The 19,190-nt window shown below is 43.9% G+C and overlaps 1 protein-coding gene across 3 annotated transcripts; it reads right to left on the bottom strand.

Annotated features, from left to right (window-relative positions):
- Window positions 1–67: 67 nt before the first annotated feature.
- On the bottom strand, window positions 68–18,161 carry adam17a (ADAM metallopeptidase domain 17a). Of its 3 annotated transcripts, none has more exons than XM_023986312.2 (20): window positions 17,792–18,161; window positions 14,018–14,150; window positions 13,401–13,534; window positions 13,157–13,245; window positions 12,725–12,893; window positions 10,722–10,852; window positions 8,884–8,970; window positions 8,317–8,442; window positions 7,670–7,814; window positions 7,429–7,520; window positions 6,799–6,951; window positions 6,508–6,707; window positions 5,982–6,085; window positions 5,302–5,436; window positions 4,804–4,934; window positions 4,489–4,567; window positions 4,299–4,387; window positions 3,754–3,810; window positions 3,150–3,189; window positions 68–2,657 (listed from the first exon to the last, which is right to left on the bottom strand). In XM_023986312.2, the coding sequence occupies exons 1-20, from the start codon at window positions 17,895–17,897 to the stop codon at window positions 2,248–2,250; spliced, it is 2,610 nt and encodes an 869-aa protein (XP_023842080.1). In that variant the 5' UTR covers window positions 17,898–18,161; the 3' UTR covers window positions 68–2,247. The 3 variants fall into 3 exon arrangements, with proteins under 3 accessions (XP_023842080.1, XP_023842079.1, XP_023842081.1); XM_023986311.2 differs by having other exon boundaries at window positions 3,150–3,192; XM_023986313.1 differs by lacking the exon at window positions 3,150–3,189.
- Window positions 18,162–19,190: the final 1,029 nt, after the last annotated feature.

Below are 19,190 nucleotides of genomic sequence, written 5' to 3' on the forward strand. Positions count from 1 at the left end.
TTGAGGTCGGTGTTGCAACACATTCTTTATTTTTAGAATGTGTGTTTCACTGTAAGCAAGAAGCCGGTTTCAAGTGGGCGTACACATTTTATTAATCCAGGTCATTCACGACACCCTGAAAATGAAACGGGACAGTCAGAAGACAGAGTCAAGGAGTTTCCCCTCGCATCTCAGAGCTAATACTATGATGTAGGCTTATACTCAAGATATGTGGACAATAGGCTAATATTATAACAAAGCTGCAGAACGCCCTTGGCCCACAAGCAAACATTTCAACATATACGCAAGTACTCATCACCTAATATACAGGAAATGGTGAAAAGATTCTACAAGCTGATAGGTATTCATTCATCATTGGCACAAGAATATTCCAAAGAGGGGCTTAGAAATATCATTTCCCATTAGGAAGCACAATTTCCATCTGGGGTGATATTGTGACATTCCCATTGCCTACAGTACATACAGAAATAAGGAGTGGTGGTCAAAATGAGAAACATTTAGGCTCAACTTCAGAAATAAGGCACTAGTGTTGTGGATTAAAAAATTAAATAAATCAGAAGTTGGTCTACAAACAATGTCTGAATGCAATGAATGAACAGTCCCTCATCTTCCAATGTGTTGAATGAATGGTGAAAACTTGACTTTTGCATTATTTGCAACCTTTGGGATGAAGAACAAAAGTTCATAGGTCACACCAGTGTAATCAACAAGGCCATACACAACAATATAAAAACGTTTCATAATTATTTCACTACAAATGAAACAGAATCATTACTTGAATAGAGTGGAGACAACGGTTAGGTAGGTTTGGTGCACCGCTCTGATTTCACCTGGTATTCTGCCCAGAATAACTAATAACCTCTGTCAGTCGGTGCCCGTTTCACAAATCTTCATTTCCTGTTGTGTTTAAATTACCAGAGAACAATATCTTCCTGGGCAACGTTTTAACACCCATTTAACAGCTGAATTACCTACGGCAATATTACATGCATGGTTAACGAGGTGAATTTTGGCATGGGGGGGAAAAAACAAGCAATATCAGAAATAAAGGCAAATCATTTTCTTACTGACATGAGGTGACTAAACAGACATTTACAATAGCACATTTAACCTTAGCATGATTCTAAGACGACACACTAAGCCTAACCAATAGTTCACAGTCATGGCAGTGGTATATCAACTGGCCCAGCTGTTAATCAACCCATTCTGCCAGTCAAGTCATTCAAAAGAACATGTCCAAAAACTAGACTGTCTGGACTGTATCGGAGTGAGTGGTGCCAAAGAAAGCACTTGGCTTTGACTCTTGAAACTAACAAGGCACAAATCATTCGGTATCTAGGCTATTCTAAAACATCAGTCACTGGCGTCAGAACACTACTATACTCATGATAAGCACCTATTTTGGTTGTACGCAAGTCTTCCAAATTGACCTTATAGAATCTAGATGTAGCAGCCCCTTAATAGTCCTGCTAGATACTGTGTTGCTGCCAGTGCTGTGTAACAAGTTTTAGTCTATGAGTGGGTGTTTGTGTGTACTATAACAGTGCGTGTGCAATGTTTAGTCATGTATGCATGTACAGGTATCTGCCAAACTAAAAGAAACACAGACAAGGTCTTGGTAGGACGTTGAGCCACCCACGAGCCGCCAGGTCAGCTTCAATGTGCCTTAGTATATATTCTACAAGTGTCTGGGATTTTATTGTATGGATACGACACAATTCTTCCACAAGAAATTCCATAATTTGGTGTTTTGTTGATGGTGGTGAAAAACCGCCATCTCAGGCGCCACTCCAGAATTTCCCTTTAAGTTTTCAATTGGGTTGATTTGGTGACACACACACCCTTTAAACCGCCTTTGCTCCTTTGAGACCCCTCTCAGTCACTGAGATTCCTTTTAGCCATGGTAGCCAAAATAATTGGGAACTGGGCATTTTTATACATTTAATTGCTTAATTAACACAGGACCAGACCTGTGTGGAATCACCCGCTTTTGATGTACTTTGTATCCCTCATTTACTCAAGTGTTTCCTTTATTTTGTCAGTTACCTGCATCTACTATTATGTGCATGGATATACATGAGTGTCTGTATGCGTGTACCTACATACTGTATCTATTCTGGACTGTGTGCGCATGTTCCCTCATGTACAATTGTGAGTGTGTCTGTGTACGTGCGTAGGTCTGCCAGTACGTGCACACGACTGTGTGCGTACATATACAAACACATGTTCCCTCAGCACTGGGTCTCTTTACTGTCCACCACGCAGGCCTGCCTCTTGAGGCGGCGCTTGTCGTGGCGGCCCGAGCGTGGCGTGCTCTGCTCCGCCGTCAGGTCCTCGTATGAAGACTTGGTGGCGTTGGAGCCTCCGCGAGGAGGGAAGTCGTCCTTGTCGAGGTGAGAGTCGCAGCTGGGATCCTCCTGGATGGTGGCCATCCGTGGGCCCTCCCCCACCACCACTACGCTCCCCGAGGACGGGCCAAGGCCCGAAGCCGAGCCTGGGGCTGGGGTACTGCTGCTGCCTGAGGCAGACGGGCCCGTTGGGGGTAGAGGAGGAAGGGAGTGGGTTGGGATCCGAGCGGCGGAGAAGAAGGTGGGAGGCGGAGGTGGCTTGACGATGCGGACGGAGGCCGACTCGAGGCTGCTCAGCATCTCTGCGTTCTGGGGGGAGGTAGTAGAGTCAGGGTTGTGTTTGACTAACTGCCTGTAACTGGGGTCCGATCCTTTTTAACTCATTTCGTCATGGCTTGGGGAAGGGAAAAAAAGACACCTTGGAAAATAAAGTTAAACTGTTCATTATTTCCAAGTAAACTGGCGGAGATGAAATGGAACGGACCCAGTCTTTCCGCACCATTACAACTGAACAGTCCACTGTGCAGCCCAACAACTCGGACACTCTGGCTCCATGCAACAAGGTCGACAAACGACCTCACAAAGACAACACGGTGCACTCCTCACACACGTCACGCATCCTTGTGACACACACCGACAGAGTACACCCCCCCCCCCCCCCCCCCCCCCCCCCCCCCCCCCCCCCCCCCCCCCCCCCCCCCCCCCCCCCCACCCCCCCCCCCCCCCCCCCCCCCCCCCTATCAACACCCCCCCCAAACACACCCCCCCCCCCCCCCCCCCCTCCACACCTCACACACTCACCTGAGGGTGGAGCTCTACTAAGTACAGGTACCTCAACCATCTGCTGCAGTTCCGCGAGGGGCCAAGGCAAACGGAACAGTGACGGAACAGGTCATTGCAACCCAAATATCCCACAGTTGACTTATTTATCCTTTATTTCACCAGGGAACGTTGAGATTAACCTCTCCTCTTCAAGTCAGCCCTGTGAGGCCACCAGACGTGCTACTGCATAGAAACCATTCATGCTGCGTATGGGCTAACTACGGCCCAAATCCATTCCTAAACCCTTGCCCCTATGCACTTCTTGTAAATCTTTAAAGATTGTATGGTTAATAACATATGGTTCTCACACCAACTTGCCCTCTGATAGGCTTGGTGGAATCTTCACCCCTTACTGCTTACACTTATGCAGTCCTGTTAGATCTAGGTGATCCGGCCTAGGGTCGGGGTCGATTTTGGAATTGGGCAAATAACTGCAGGTGAGCAAATAAGACTGCGTGCTCTCTAGTAGTATGAGGTTTCTATAAAAGGGATAACGTGTTATAGCGAGTGCGACTTCAAAGTTCAAACCTAGCACACGTGGTCAGTAGTGAACATGAGGGCATAGGAAGCTTCAAGGACTTACGCTGGGGAAGTACATGGTCTTGGTGTTCTCCTCATACTCCTTGTCCAGATTTTTATCCTACAGAAATGAAAAACAGTAAGTATCCCATTAGTGTATAAACAGTTTAAATGATTGTGTCTTTATCAACAATGCACCAGGTGGGCTTTGAAAGCAAAATATCTTATACAGATCTCTACTGGACAACAAGATGTATAGACAAGCAAGGGTTTGATATAGATATATATATATACACTGCTCAAAAAAATAAAGGAAACACTTAAACAACACAATGTAACTCCAAGTCAATCACACTTCTGTGAAATCAAACTGTCCACTTAGGAAGCAATCGATCGAACCCGGGTCTGTAGACGCCTCAAGTAATGCGACGCAGTGCCTAAGACCACTGCGCCACTCGGGAGGCCCCCACTGATTTATATATTTAACATGATAAGCGTATCTGCTATTTTCGTCATCACTAAACAATTGATCCGAGGAATCTTTGCCCTGATGGAAGGGTTGAGGTAGGTCTGGTATTGGTGTGCGAGTGTTTTGGGTTCAGGTCTCACCACACAGTGCACCAGGATGCTGAGAGGGATCCAGAAGACTAGAGAGAACACCACCACTGAGCCCACTATATTGTCTGCTAGGAACTTCCCTATGAGAGAGAAAAATACTTCAACACCGAGAAGCCTTTCAAGTCAATCACAACATCTAGTATAGACCTCGAAGCTACCCCCTCACTGCATCGCCACGCACCGAATGTGTTGATGTCCAGCTTGTCAATGAAATCCCACAACCGCTCGATCACATCCTGGACTTGCTTCATGCATCTACCCTGAAACAAACAGACAAATGAATATACTGTCATCATTGTCAGAAGTTTTTTTATTAAAAGCGGTAACTTTCAATATAATCTTTTCTAAATGTTTTCTTTGTGTCAAAATGTTTTCTTATTTCGATTTTAATGTATTATTGAAGTGAAATGTGTTAACTATGAATACAGCCTGTGTCCATTAAGTGTGAGTAGAGGTAAAAAGGGCAATGCTAAAAAGGAAGAGGTCAGTCACTCACGGCCTCATCACAGAAGCCCACGGTACAGGGTTTCCCCTTGCGCAGGTACAGGACGTTCCCGTCGCTTTTGACGAAAGGAGTGCAGGCACCATTTTTGTCCCGACAGCACACCTTACACGAGTCGTATGTCTCTGGAAGAGTCGAGAGAGGTCAGGTTGGGGTTAAAGACAGCCTGGACCACATGTGCTTTACTGCTACCTGTCCCTTTCTCAGAATATCAATTATTTACAGTATATTGTCAGGAATCAAATTCAAGGCTTTGGGTTTCAAAATGTCAACTTGCGAGGCATCAAATCAAATAAAGAACAAATCATTTCTAATGCAAGATATTGGGTACCATAGAAATAAAATCTATAGAATCTATTTCTATGCTGGGTACACCGTAGAGAGAACGTAGACATCAGTCTCTCTACAAATGTATTTCCATGGAAATACACCATGGAACTGGTCAGCGGTGTCAGTCTAGATTGTAGCAGTGTGTCTGCTAGAGGGTCGTACCATTACAAGCACAGGGCAGCAGGTTCTGCACGGCCTCACAGAAGGTCATGCACTCCCCGGCTCTGCACCTCCCACTGTCCACACAGATGGTATTGTCCGGAGCGTTGTCTGGGGCTGGGCACTCACTGCTGTCACCTAAGGGGATGGATAGTACAACACACAGTGAGTCAGTCAAAAATACCAACAGATGTCTCAACAGCAAGACCTGGGGACCTATCCAGCTAGAGGATTTTGTTCCAACATATCTTACATAGCAGATCATGAGTCATTGGGCGGCAGGTAGACTAGTGGTTACAGCGTTGGGCCATTAACCGAAAGGTTGCAAGATCAAATCCCCGAGCTGACAAGGTTAAAATCTGCCGTTCTGCCCCTGAACAAGGCAGTTACCCCACTGTCCCTAGGCCGTCATTGTAAATAAGAATGTGTTCTTAACTGACTTGCCTGGTTAAATAAAGGGAAAATAAAAATAAATAAATTGTTATGTTGAAGAGGAAAATGTCAGAAAAGCTGGAGTTTATTTTATCGAACCTTTAAGCAGGGGAGAGTCCCATCAAAAACAAAGCATATTTTACAAGGGAGCCATGCATTACAAAGCATCAATGACAAATCAAAAAATAAATCCCATCTGTCCGTCTAGCCGTGGCAGTCCTGTGTATGTCCAGTAGGGGGGGGGGGCTTACCTGTGCAGAGGGACATGCCTTTACAGGTGGCGTTGATGGGCTCCTGGCACGTCTTCCCTGCCTGCTCAAACTTGCATTTCTTACAGCACGGACTATTCCTGTCACTGGATGTACCGGAACACAGAAAAATAGTACACAACCTCAGTTCACATGTTGTGAATGTTAGTAAGCAGCTTAGCAGTGTATATGCACCTCGCTTGCTCAGGCTGCTCGAGAGTTGCTCAAGACACTAGAGAGGTAGGCTACTGGATACTGCTTGAATCAAACAAATGCAATGTGCATTGGCACATCAATGCCAGTTGACTAAGAAATTGTCAGTTGATTTGACCGGTTTACTGTATAATATGCAAAATGTAATATATGTAATCACCTTCTTACATGTACCTGTTCCCCCAAGGGGACAATAATGTCAGCCAGTAAGTAAAGAAAGGCGGGAATTCAGCAAAGCCCTTGTAAATGTCATCCTACCACATTAATTACTGCACTCCGAGGCAGCCATTTTGGGGTGTGTGTGGCGTGTTTCTACCTGCACTGGGACTCGGGCCTGAACTTGCAGTCGGCGGAGCAGCACGGGTCGTTGTTGCGGTGCAGCATGCCCGGGTCGCACTCCTCCCCCTCCTCCACGCGGGAATTCCCACACACCTTGCTGTTCCTCTCCTTGAAGCAGATAGGGGCCTTGAAGCGCAGCGTCTTACCTATGGAGATCTTACTGCAGTCGGAGAAACGCTGTGTGGAAAAGAAGGGAGAGAAAGGAAGAAGGTAACTGATGAGTCATTTGGCAGAAGATCTCCTCATTTGAAGTACGCAAGAGCTGTACCTTGTTGTTGTAGTGGTCCCCGCTCACAGCGATAGGGTACATGACAAACTTGCCCCCATGGTCATCGCTTGGGGCACAGTAGGGGATGTTGTCAGGGTCGTGCTCCGCCCCAAAGTTATGGCCCAATTCATGGGTTGTCACCAAATCTGCTTCCTGGTGGTGGGGGGGGGGGGACGACGACGAAAAAAAGCTACGTTTAATGTTTGGAAACTATACATTGACTTGCAACAATTAAATAATACAGAAATTATTACATGATCTATTATCTTCGGGCTATAAAAGCAAGTTTTCTCAGTAGGATATCAGAGGTGCATTGACCTAAAGAGGGTCTTGTAAGGTCTCAAGTCATTATTCATTAGTCACATTTATAATGCTGCCTGTTCAACCCATGACCCAACACAAAGTGCCCCACAGACTATTCGATCCATCACGTCATCAGACAACAGCACAAATCATCATATTGAAAGGCCACAAGGCAGTGCTAAATCATCTGACCTATGACTCAGAAAGAGCTCATGAATTACACATTACAGGGAGTTTTTCAGCCCTTGTTCTAGTGTATTCGACAGAGGGTTCAGATACCATAGAAATACAGTAGTATGACTAAATTCAACTCAATGAGGAACCTACCTTGGTTAGAATGGTTTTGCCATAATTCTTGGTGCTGGTTAAACCAGTGTTGAGGTAGCTGGGTTTCTTGGCGGATTGAGATGGATAGTAAGCTGCAGAAAACAAAAAGGAAGAGAAATCAGACTAGAAATATAGGAGCAAGCTCTTATGAATGTATCACTCCATTATCAAAACACTCATCATAATAATCATACTAATTTGATCTAAAATGAGAGGATGTCTGTGAGAGGCTGAGCCTTACGTTTGGGGCAGAGGCCCCCCAGAGCCTGGGCCTTAGAGGGGGCCACGTAGGCCAGGCCCAGTGTCCCCTCGTCAAAGTCCTGGTAGGTGAACAGGTGGGCCAGGCACACAGTGCTAGCATTGTCCGCTATATCCGAGCTGAATTGCTGGAGACAATGAAAGGGATTGGAAAGTTTTAAAAAACAATACTAGTTAGCTAGCATATTCCCTACTGATGAGGACATTTGTTGTTGCCAGTCATGTTTAGTCCTCTTAAAAAAAAATGCTTCTAAAGTTTTACAACGTATAGACCTGGGGTATTCAACTCTTACCAATACGAGGTCCGGAGCCTGCTTATAACTAATTGTACCCACCTGGTGTCCCAAGTCTAAATCAGTCCCTGATTAGAGGGGATCAATGAATAAATGCAGTGGAACTGGCTTCGAAGTCCAAAGTTGATTTGAGAGTTGTAGACCATACAGTGACCTAATCATATTTTGTAAAGAATATCCTACAATTGATACGTTTATTCTAGCCTGGTCCCAGATCAGTTTGTGCCTTCTTGCCAGTTAGTTGCTGATCTGGGACCAGGCTAGGGGAATGACCTTCCTACATACTAGCACACTGTGTAGATTCCACTCTCCTTTCAGATCAGTAGTAATGTCTCACCTCCAGCAGTTTCTTGACATCCCACACCTCCTTGCCTTGGATGGGGCTTCCCTTCATGTTGTAGTGGGTCCAGCCCGGCCCAGCCTGGCCAAGTGGCGCATTGGTCGGCTCCTTGTTGATGATGATCTACAACCAGCACATTACAACTTCTTAAACCCCATTTAAGTTTGCAGCATGTACTACAGTACCCATAATGCTCTGTACAAGATATCCGATTGAAGGTCAGGAGAAGAAATGGAGCATGGACCGCCACAGCATATCTTTTCAGTGAGAGAGCGGCGGATTTGTAGTAGACGCACAGTGTCGCCATTCATCCCCCGAGCGAGAGGAACCAATTGAACTTCTCCACCCGCTTTTCCACACAAAGCGCTTTCACTGTCTGCTCCAAAAATGCTTTTCCAAATTCAATTAGAGTACTACAGACATACGACCTCACTTCTCCACCCAGCACTGACACATTACACACTGAGATTATGTTGTCTGTAGTGATGGTTAAATGCCAAACATGGTCTTGCCGCCTACTACTGCTGCTGCTACTACACACGGAAGTGTAACAGTTGTCCTCACCTGTTGGATCTGAACACCGTATCCTGTGAACTCGTCATCCCAGGTTGTGTTCCTGTACATGTCGTCCACTCTGTCAATCAACTCAATCTAGAAGAAACGCAACAGACCGTAATTAGTACTGTAGAATGATACTGTTCACAATGACAATAAGGGCCATTTGCCAGATCATGCCCGTTCTTGGACAGTGGCTCTTTGAGGCACTACATATTTCCAATGGACCCCAAGGCCCTACTTCCAGGCCCTTCATGAAGGCCTAAAAGGATAGAGTAGGTATTGGCATTATGAAAGCAGATAGCTCCTTCCTTTGATAGGCTAGGTACAATTCTGACCACAATACTGCTCAGATCTACAGTGCATTCAGAATGTATTCATACAGAACGTATTCATACCCCAAGACTTATTCCACATTTTGTTGTGTTACAATCTGAATTCAAAATGGATTCTATTTATTAATTTTTTCTTGCCCAGCTATACACAATACCCCATAGTGACGAAGTGAAAACATGTTTTTAGACATTTTTGCAAGTCCATGCAACTTATTATGTGACTTGTTAAGCACATTTTTACTTCGGGAACTTATTTTGGCTCGCCAGAACAAAGGGGTTGAATACTTATTGACTCAAGACATTTCAGCTTTCCATTTTTAATAAAAAATAAAAAATCCCCTTTGACATTATGGGGTATTGTGTGTAGGTGAGTGACACAAAATCTCAGTTTAATCTATTTAAAATTCAGGCTGTAACAACAATGTGGAAAAGGTTCAGGGGTCTGAACAGGGTTGTGGTGGTCATAACATTTTGTCAGGCAGTGATTGTCAAGCAAATAACTGCCGGTCTCATGGTAATTTACCGTTAATTAACAAAGACAAGCCACTGATAAAGACCTTTGGAACATCGACATTTTAAAAAAGTCTAATAAATCCATGCAATATATAGCCTACACCATCACAATAAATCCATTACTTATTTTAGACAGGCTGAAAGAAACATGATATGAAGAAAATTTGTATTTCAGAAAAACAGAATAGCATACTCTGAGTTGTCCTTATGTTAGGCCCTGATCTGGCTATGCCATATGGCTGTGGGCTACACTAGTTTGATTTTAGCAGACAAGATTTGCTTAGATGCCATTATTTAATATTATTTTATAGTATGAAGAATACAATTGAACAAAGCTGAATAAAATAGAAAGGATATGTTCTCCAAATGATTTGAGGGAGTGCGCACGTGGTCTGTGGTGATCGGTAAACAAAGAAACAGGTCTTCCTATATGCTTAATTTAGAGTTATTTATGCAACTTTAGTTGTGATAAACGTTGGGCTTTATGTTTTGATTTTTAATACATGCTAAGGCTGCATGATGTGACTAATGATGATTTGAAAAAAGTTACATGAAATGCATCATCTCTGCTTTGTTATTGTCGCAGGCGGCACACACTTCAGCAGTCTCTCATTCACAATTTCACAAGCACTTGATAATGCCTCGGATTTTTACGGCCAGTGAATGGAGGACGCTTTTCCCGTGGTTCATTTTTCATACCAGCCAGGTAGGCTATACTCATGTTGTAAAGAGAAGCAATGGAAAGTTGCGAAATAAATATAGTAGGCCTCGCCTATTGGTCACCCAACAGCCCTAGGCGGGAATACTTTCTGAATGCACTGTACCTGACAATATAGTGCTAAAAGGCTTGCTAAATTCTTGTAATTTCCCCAGAAATACCAGTTTATTCCCTCATAATTCCCAAATCTTCCAACCAGGATTTCTGGAAAACCAGGGAACTTAGGGAACGTTACTGGAATTTTTCAACCCTAAGTGCCAATAGGTTAAGGGTCCTCTCACCAGGTAGTTGAGTGTGATGCTCTCCTCTCCACGGCCCATGTGTTTGAAGAAGCGGTAGTCGGCCACCAGGGCTAGAGGACAGGTGTTCTTCTTGTGGTTGTGGGCTGCTCTCTTTGCTCTGTGGAGGGAATCTATGGAGAGACGAGAGAGAGAGAGAAAGAAATAAAACTACTGTAGGATGTCACAGATGGGAGAATGAATGAGGCCACTTCTTCAGTTTCCAACTATTAGATGCCCTTGTTCTCACATTTGATTATGTATAAACTAATTAGAAGCAGTTGCAATTGCGATCAAAACACTTGGGTGATCTTTTGGAATCATGCAAATAGAATGTTTATTATAATTATATAGTTAGAAAATAAATAATAGTGGGCACTTTGAATACAGTGTTGTTTGACATGACAACGAATTAAAATGCCATGGACAGTTATTGTGACAGCCTAGGAACCAAAGTGATGTTCAGTGTTTCCTAGGGGACCTTATAATCTTTGGCTACTTTAAATCTTTATTCATATAGCCAACATATTAATTCTTCGCCTATTCCTCTTTGTTTTAGAAGATACTGTTGCACAAACAACATGCTGATTTAAGCCTCCACCAGTACTGTTATCAGGTTGTATTAGCTAGCTACGTTTGCTCTGACTCGGTACTTTTATTAGCTAGTTAGCTAGCCACCTAACTAGCGATTAGCATTAGTGGCTAACACGAATTAGCTTAACTTGCTAAGAAAATACAAACTAGCTGTTTGCAGATATAGGAAACACAAACTAATATTGTAAATATAGAAGGCTTGTGGATTTATATTAAGATCAAAGTGGAAACAACATTGTTGCATGTGCTGCATTGACCATGCAGACTGAACGACAAGCAACAACAAATGCGCTCCTTGAGTGACAGGAGGTGGGACTAGGTCTGTGTGGAAAGCAGCATGGAGAGAGGGAGCGGAGAGGACTATAAAAATGGACGTTACACACGGCGTATCACATTTAACAAACCAAACATTAAAATACCGTCATAGAAGATAAATGTAAAACCAAAACCAGTCCGTGCATAAATACCGGTATATAGTAAAATACGGTATACCGCCCAGCCCTACATTAATCCCTAATCAAAATAGCAAAGCACTTATTTTGGAATAGAATTTTAATAAACCTCCATTTCAATTTACCTTCAGCTCACTGATTATTCTGTAAAATAATAGATTTGGCCCAGCTTAGAAGCCACATAGTATGCATCAATTCAGACTAACAATATTATTTATCTTTCCCTTATGACTACATTCATTTTGTACCACACAGTCACAACCCCCCACACACACACCAAGTCATGTGCTCTCCTCTCTACAATATTATTAATTTGGTGGTTATGTGTTTTTTGCATATCCCAACTTCCCTTGAGACACACTCGGAAAGTGGGGTCACGGCCAGGGTCAACCATCAGCTTGCTGATTCAAACAAGCAATCTTTCAGCTACTGGCCCAACGCTCTAACCACTAGGCTACCTGCCACCCATAAGACTCTACTGTAGCGAACCACAGTGTGTGGGTGTACTCGCTAGGTCTTTTTCTCCCTTTAGCCACAGCACCGAGAGACCAGCGACTCACTGTAGTCCAGCCCACCCGCATTACGTACAAGAGCTCTCATTAATTTGAATGCTTCATCTGTGGAGATCAGCACAAAGGAATCAGAGCTTTAAATAATACCCGGTTGCCAGTCCATGTATGGAACACAGGTTTTACACATGAAAGGCTTTTATTCATTGTGAGGCTGTGTTGGGACAAGATAAAATGGCTGCCCACCTACCTACCACCTCTTTGTTCTACTCTCCTCCTCCAGGATTCATCCTCCTCCCTACCTCCTCACACTATAATGTTGTATAAGGTAGCCTCATATGTTTCTGACTGCTTGTGTAAGTGTACACACTTAAACAAGCAACCCGTCTATACGCATCGAACATAAACAAATGGGGCATATACTGTCAAACACACACACACTCTCCCTCACCCTCCTGTGCCTCTCCACCTCTAGCGGCCTCTGGCAGTAAGTCCTGGGCCCCAGCGTGGACGTATCCACACACCTTGGGCGAGGCCAGGCGGCTGAGGTTCCTGATGTCCTCTGACCGGTACACCAATAGACGACCATCGGGGGACGCCTCGGTGAACCTCCACAGGGGCTGAGGAGAGGGAGGGGAATGGGGTAAATAGAGGGAAGAGAGGATAGGGATGGAGAAAAGGAGGAAGAGGAATGAGAGGGAGGAGAGAGGAAGAAGTAGAATTAGTTCGATAAAGCCTTCTACCATCACTAGGGCAAAAGCTGGTTTAAATAGCTGATCGTTTTTACTCTCACACACAGTTTAGGCATCACTTTATCAACTGTTTTTAGACACCTTTTCTGGCCTACTTTAAAGCAGTGCTCCTATTTTGGGAGGGCATTTACCTCTACATTGTACTCCGTCTCATCTGTCAGGATGTGGGCCGAGAACTCGTCCCCGTCTATGTGTGCCTGCACACGGGAGTGCTCCTCTCCTACACACACACACAAAAGACAGAGCTTTTAAGGGATTCTACTCACACACACCCATATGGTCTAGATGTGTATAAGAGACCTTTTAAGGGATTCTACTCACACACACCCATATGGTTATTCCATATAAAACCAACCAAATACCCTAATGACTTACCTACAAGATGTCCGGTAAAGTAGTTCTGAAGCTGAACATCATAGCGGTCCTCCTTCCCTTGCTTATCTACAAACACAGCTTTGAAGTCCTCAGTGAACAAGTCTGTGTTAGTTGTCAAGTACAGCTTGAAATGTCTGCGGAAGAGAAATGTCAGAGTTTGATGTTAAGAAACATGAGGAATGTACATATTTTGGTTTACTGGGGAATCTACATATTTTGGTTTATTGGGGAATGCATATCTTTTGGTTTATTGAAGATACAAACACATTTTTATTTTGTCAATGGTCGGTCTGTTTCAATTGCACAAAAGCACTGAAAGTCGAATGAAGATAAATGCACTTAGTCATTAGGCCTAGGCAATGGGAAAAGCCATTCCAGTAACAATTAAAACACATATGACCCAGCAGGGAGGACTCTCACCCCAAATGTCATACAATATTTCCTAACATCCCAACTTGTTTGCTTGCTCCTGAATGTTACGTGAGTAGGTGAGAGCGCCCCATTGAGTAGCATGGAATCTTTGCTGTTTTGTCCCTTACACTTTAGTCATTTAGCAGGAGCTCTTATCCAGAGCTTTCAATGTGGAAGTCCCATATGGAAGACCTTGTCCCACCTACCTCTTGAGGGCGCTGAAGCTGATCAGGCGCTCCAGGTGGGACTGGGTGTGGGCGTCCCTCTTCCTGACCGAGTGATGCTGGAGGCCAGACATGGGCAGCACCTCAAAGTCAGACAGCAACGAACTCAGAGCCTCTGAGAGAAAAGACAGGGTCACAGGGGAGTGAGAGGGACAAACAGGCATAACTGGACTCCCTCGTGTAACACCAATATATAGAAACTGGCAGCAGAACATCAATGGAATGGCATCAAACACATGGAAATCTTATGTTTGATGTATTTGATACCATTCCACCCATTCTGCTCCAGCCATTACCACAAGCCGTCCTCCCCAATAAAGGTGCCACCAACCTCCTGTGTCACCAACCCTGGTCCTGGAGAGCTTTAAATGGGCAGGCTTTGTTTCTAACCCAGCACTAACACACCTGATTCGTGTATCCATCATAGTCTTCCTAATTAGACTATGAAAAGAACTAGACAGTAACCAGGTTTCCATACAACTTTTTTTATGCAAGTCAAGTACATCAGATAAAACAAATGTAATGACTGGCCTGAGGGAAACAGAACATTTGTCAGTAAACTTTCCAAATGTCGACAAAACACTAGACAAGGTGTAATATTTTTGTGTCTGTAAAATTAAATTATGTGAGAAATGGCGGAGGAAACAATTTTATGCTTAAATATTGATATAATGACCATCATATCGAAGTAAACTTGGATACACGCAATGACACGCGTGGTACTCCCACTACGACTCATCGGGAAAGCATGCAGTTTATTAGGCTACGGATGAAATAAATTATGATGAACGTCACAGGGTGGTGAAAGTGCAAGGTGATGAGCTTGATGCTGCCAAAAAATATTGACGGTCTTAAAAATAATATCGCTCTTTTGTCCATAATAATCTCATCATGTAGGCTATACCTTCACTGTATATGCAAGCTGTTGGCTAGAGAGCACACGCCAATACTGGAGTGGGCACATTCGCTATACAACACATTTTTTGTGACAAAACCATCAGTAGAGTTGAAAATGCGATGGAAACCCATTTAACTTCCATTTTTTATTCAGCTAGCAGGATTTTAAGCGCTAAAGTTATTTTTATGTGCACTATGTCATCAAGCACAGTCTTTTATCCATAACAACTAGCGGGATATACGCTGCACCGGCAAGACAGAACAGCACACTCCAGTAAGACGAGGGGGGGGGGATCTGTGCATATTTGTAAACAACAGCTGGTGCACGAAATCTTAGGAAGTCTCTAGATTTTGCTCTCCTGAAGTAGAGTATATTGTGATAAATTGCAGGCCACACTACTTGCCTAGAGAGTTTTCAGCTATACTTTCGTGGCTGTTTATTTACCACCACAGACAGATGCTGGCACTAAGACCGCACTCAGTCAGCTGTATAAGGAAACCACTCAACCAGAGGCGGCGCTCCTAGTGGCCGGAGACTTTAATGCAGGGAAACTTAAATCGGTTCTACCAAATTTCTATCAACATGTTAAATGTGCAACCAGATGGAAAAAAATTCTAGATCACCTGTTCTCCACACACAGAGACCCGTACAAAGCTCTCCCTCGAACTCCATTTGGTAAATCCGACCACAACTCCATCCTCCTGATTCCTGCTTTTACAAGCAAAAATTTACTTGGTCTATAAAAAAGTGGTGAGATGAAGCAGATGCTAAACTACAGGACTGTTTTGCTATCACAGACTGGCACATGTTCCGGGATTCTTCCGATGGCATTGAGGAGTACACCACATCAGTCACTGGCTTTATCAATAAGTGCATCGAGGACGTCGTCCCCACAGTGACAGTACGTACATAGTAGACTGGTTGCATCACTGCCTGGTATGGCAATTGCTCGGCCTCTGACCGCAAGGCACTACAGAGGGTAGTGCGTATGGCCCAGTACATCACTGGGGCTAAGCTGCCTGCCATCCAGGACCTCTACACCAGGCGGTGTCAGAGGAAGGCCCTAAAAATTGTCAAAGACCCCAGCCACCCCAGTCATAGACTGTTCTCTCTACTACCGCATGGCAAGCAGTACCAGAGTGCCAAGTCTAGGACAAAAAGGCTTCTCAACAGTTTTTACACCCAAGCCACAAGACTCCTGAACAAGTAATCAAATGGCTACCTGGACTATTTGCATTGTGTGCCCCCCCAACCCCTCTTTTTACGCTGCTGCTACTCTCTGTTTATCATATATGCATAGTCACTTTAACTATACATTCATATACATACTACCTCAATTGGGCCGACCAACCAGTGCTCCTGCACATTGGCTAACCGGGCTATCTGCATTGTGTCCCGCCACCCACCACCCCTCTTTTACGCTACTGATACTCTCTGTTCATCATATATGCATAGTCACTTTAACCATATCTACATACTACCTCAATCAGCCGGACTAACCAGTGTTTGTATGTAGCCTCGCTACTATGTAGCCTCGCTACTTTTATAGCCTCGCTACTGTATATAGCCTGTCTTTTTACTGTTGTTTTATTTCTTTACTTACCTATTGTTCACCTAATACCTTTTTTGCACTATTGGTTAGAGCCTGTAAGTAAGCATTTCACTGTAAGGTCTAGTACACCTGTTGTATTCGGCGCAAGTGACAAATAAACTTTGATTTGATGGAAATATCTCTGGTGGACAAATGCACATATTGTTTCATGCGGATTTTAGAATATTCACATGAAAATCTGTCGCCAATTGGATGGAAACCTAGCTTATCAGGGAAAATCTAAAATACCCCAGAAAACATTTTCTCTTTTGTCTGCGGCCAAGAGGTCCTCTTTTTTTGGGCCACTGGCCTACACACCAAACCCCATAATGTCAAAGTGGAATTATGTTTTTCTGATTTGTTACAAATTAATTAAATGAAAAGCTGAAATGTCTTGAGTCAATAAGTATTAAACACCTTTGCTATGGCAAGCCTAAATAAGTTCAGGAGTAATGGTTGTGATAGAAAACTGAGGATGGATCAAGAACATTGTAGTTACTCCAAAATACTAACCTAATTGACAGAGTGAAAAGGAAGCCTGTACAGAAAAAAAATATTCCAAAACATGCATCCTGTTTGCAACAGGGCACTAAAGTAACACTGCAAAAAACGTGGCAATTCAATAAACTTTTTGTCCTGAATTACAAAGTGTTATATTGGGGGCAAATCCAATACAACACATTACTGAATACCACTCTCTGTATTTAAGCATAGTGGGTATGCTTGTAATCGTTAAGGACTGGGGAGTTTTTCAGGATAAAATAAAACGTAACGGAGCTAGGAACAGGCAAAATCCTAGAGGAAAACCTGGTTCCGCCTGCTTTCTACCAGACACTGGGTGATGATTTCACCTTTCAGCAGGCCAATAACCTAAAATACAAGTCCAAATCTAGTTGCTTACCAAGAAGACTGTGAATGTTCAGAGTGGTGACAGAGGGCTGCCTCGCTTCTAGTCCTTAGCGAAATGCTTGTGAATTTTTTTATTTTCTTCCTATACTCGAAATAACATCTACTAACCATGTGTATGTGACCAAATTGGATGTATGGATTTATTTCTTACTGCAGCCAAGAGTCGCACGAATCTGTGCGTGACGTCAGTGTGTCGTGTATTGGAAAAGTGATTCTTGCTTATATTCTTTATGGTGCAACAAACTAACATAAAACAAAAACAGAACTAAAGGCCCAATTTGCATACATTTGACTGACACCTTACCAGCAACAACAACATGTCTGCTAGCTAAGTTAGGTGCTAGCGAACGGTACTCACCTAAATCCGGGTCATTTTCCCGTGTTTCTTCCTCAATGGCCCTTGGTTTAATCGCACAATTGACCCAACAAGGAGCCCAAAAGACAACAAGGACCAAATACTTCATCGTGAGGTTAAAATAGCTTACTCCACCACTGGTGTCATTATCGCAAGTTGTTGATGAATAATGTCAACACCGGACAGCTTGATCAAAATTATTAATTGACCGCGACTTTATTCGCAATACTTATAGAGCGCAAAGGTTAAAATGTCTAAAAATGCATTGGTGATTAGACTGAATTTCAATTTCATTTAGCTACGCCAGTCGCTTTGATTTCCAAATGCTACTTCCGATACCGGAAGTTCATTGTTTTGGAAAAAGGAACATCCGCTCAATGACCGTGTTCAGAGATACTTTTAAGGAGATGGGAAACTCCAGTGGATTCGTATTAAGGCCAACTGTGTACGTTTCCCGTAAATTGACAATGGGCCGGGCCGCGTGGTGCATTCTGGGTACACCAGACAAGGAGACGTCTCCTTCAAGGAGTAATTGGGCGCTAGCACAAAACCCCAACATGAGCACGAATTACATGAACAAGAAGCTCAACATTACAAATATTTTCCAGGATTTTAAATAATTAACTTGTCCTATGTAATATCGTATTGCTTTGAAATAGTGACATTGTGTTCTTTCAAGGAAAATAGGCAGGTTTCTCGACTCATAGTCATACCCTGACTCAGTGGAGGCTGCTGAGTGGAGGACGCCCATAATAATGGCTGGAATGGCATCAAACACATGGAAACCTTATGTTTGATGTATTTGATACCATTCCACCTATTGCGCTCCAGCCACTACCACGAGCCCGTTATCCTCCAATTAAAGTGCCACCAACCTCCTGTGCCTGACTTTGAGATATTTATAACATGTCCTCAGGGGTGTGTGCTTAGTCCCCTCTTGTACTCCCTGTTCACCCACGACTGCATGGCCAAACACAACTCTAACACCATCATTAAGTTTGCAGACGACACGATGGTAGCAGGCCTGATCACCGACAATGATGAGACAGCCTATAGGGAGGAGGTCAGAGACCTGCCAGTGTGGTGCCAGTGTAACGGATGTGAAATGGCTAGCTAGTTAGCGGTGGTGCGCGCTAATAGCCTTTCAAATGGTGACGTCACTCGCTTTGAGACCTTGAAGTAGTTGTTCCCCTTGCTCTGCAAGGGCCGCGGCTTTTGTGGAGCGATGGGTAACGATGCTTGGTGGGTGACTGTTGTTGATGTGTGCCGAGGGTCCCTGGTTCGCGCCCGGGGCGAGGGACGGACTAAAGTTATACTGTTACATTGATGCTGTTGACCCGGATCACTGGTTGCTGCGGAAAAGGAGGAGGTCGAAAGGGGGGTGAGTGTAACGGATGTGAAA

The sequence above is a fragment of the Salvelinus sp. IW2-2015 genome, linkage group LG4q.2, assembly GCF_002910315.2.
Source record: "Salvelinus sp. IW2-2015 linkage group LG4q.2, ASM291031v2, whole genome shotgun sequence".
NCBI classification, from domain to species: Eukaryota; Metazoa; Chordata; class Actinopteri; order Salmoniformes; family Salmonidae; genus Salvelinus; species Salvelinus sp. IW2-2015.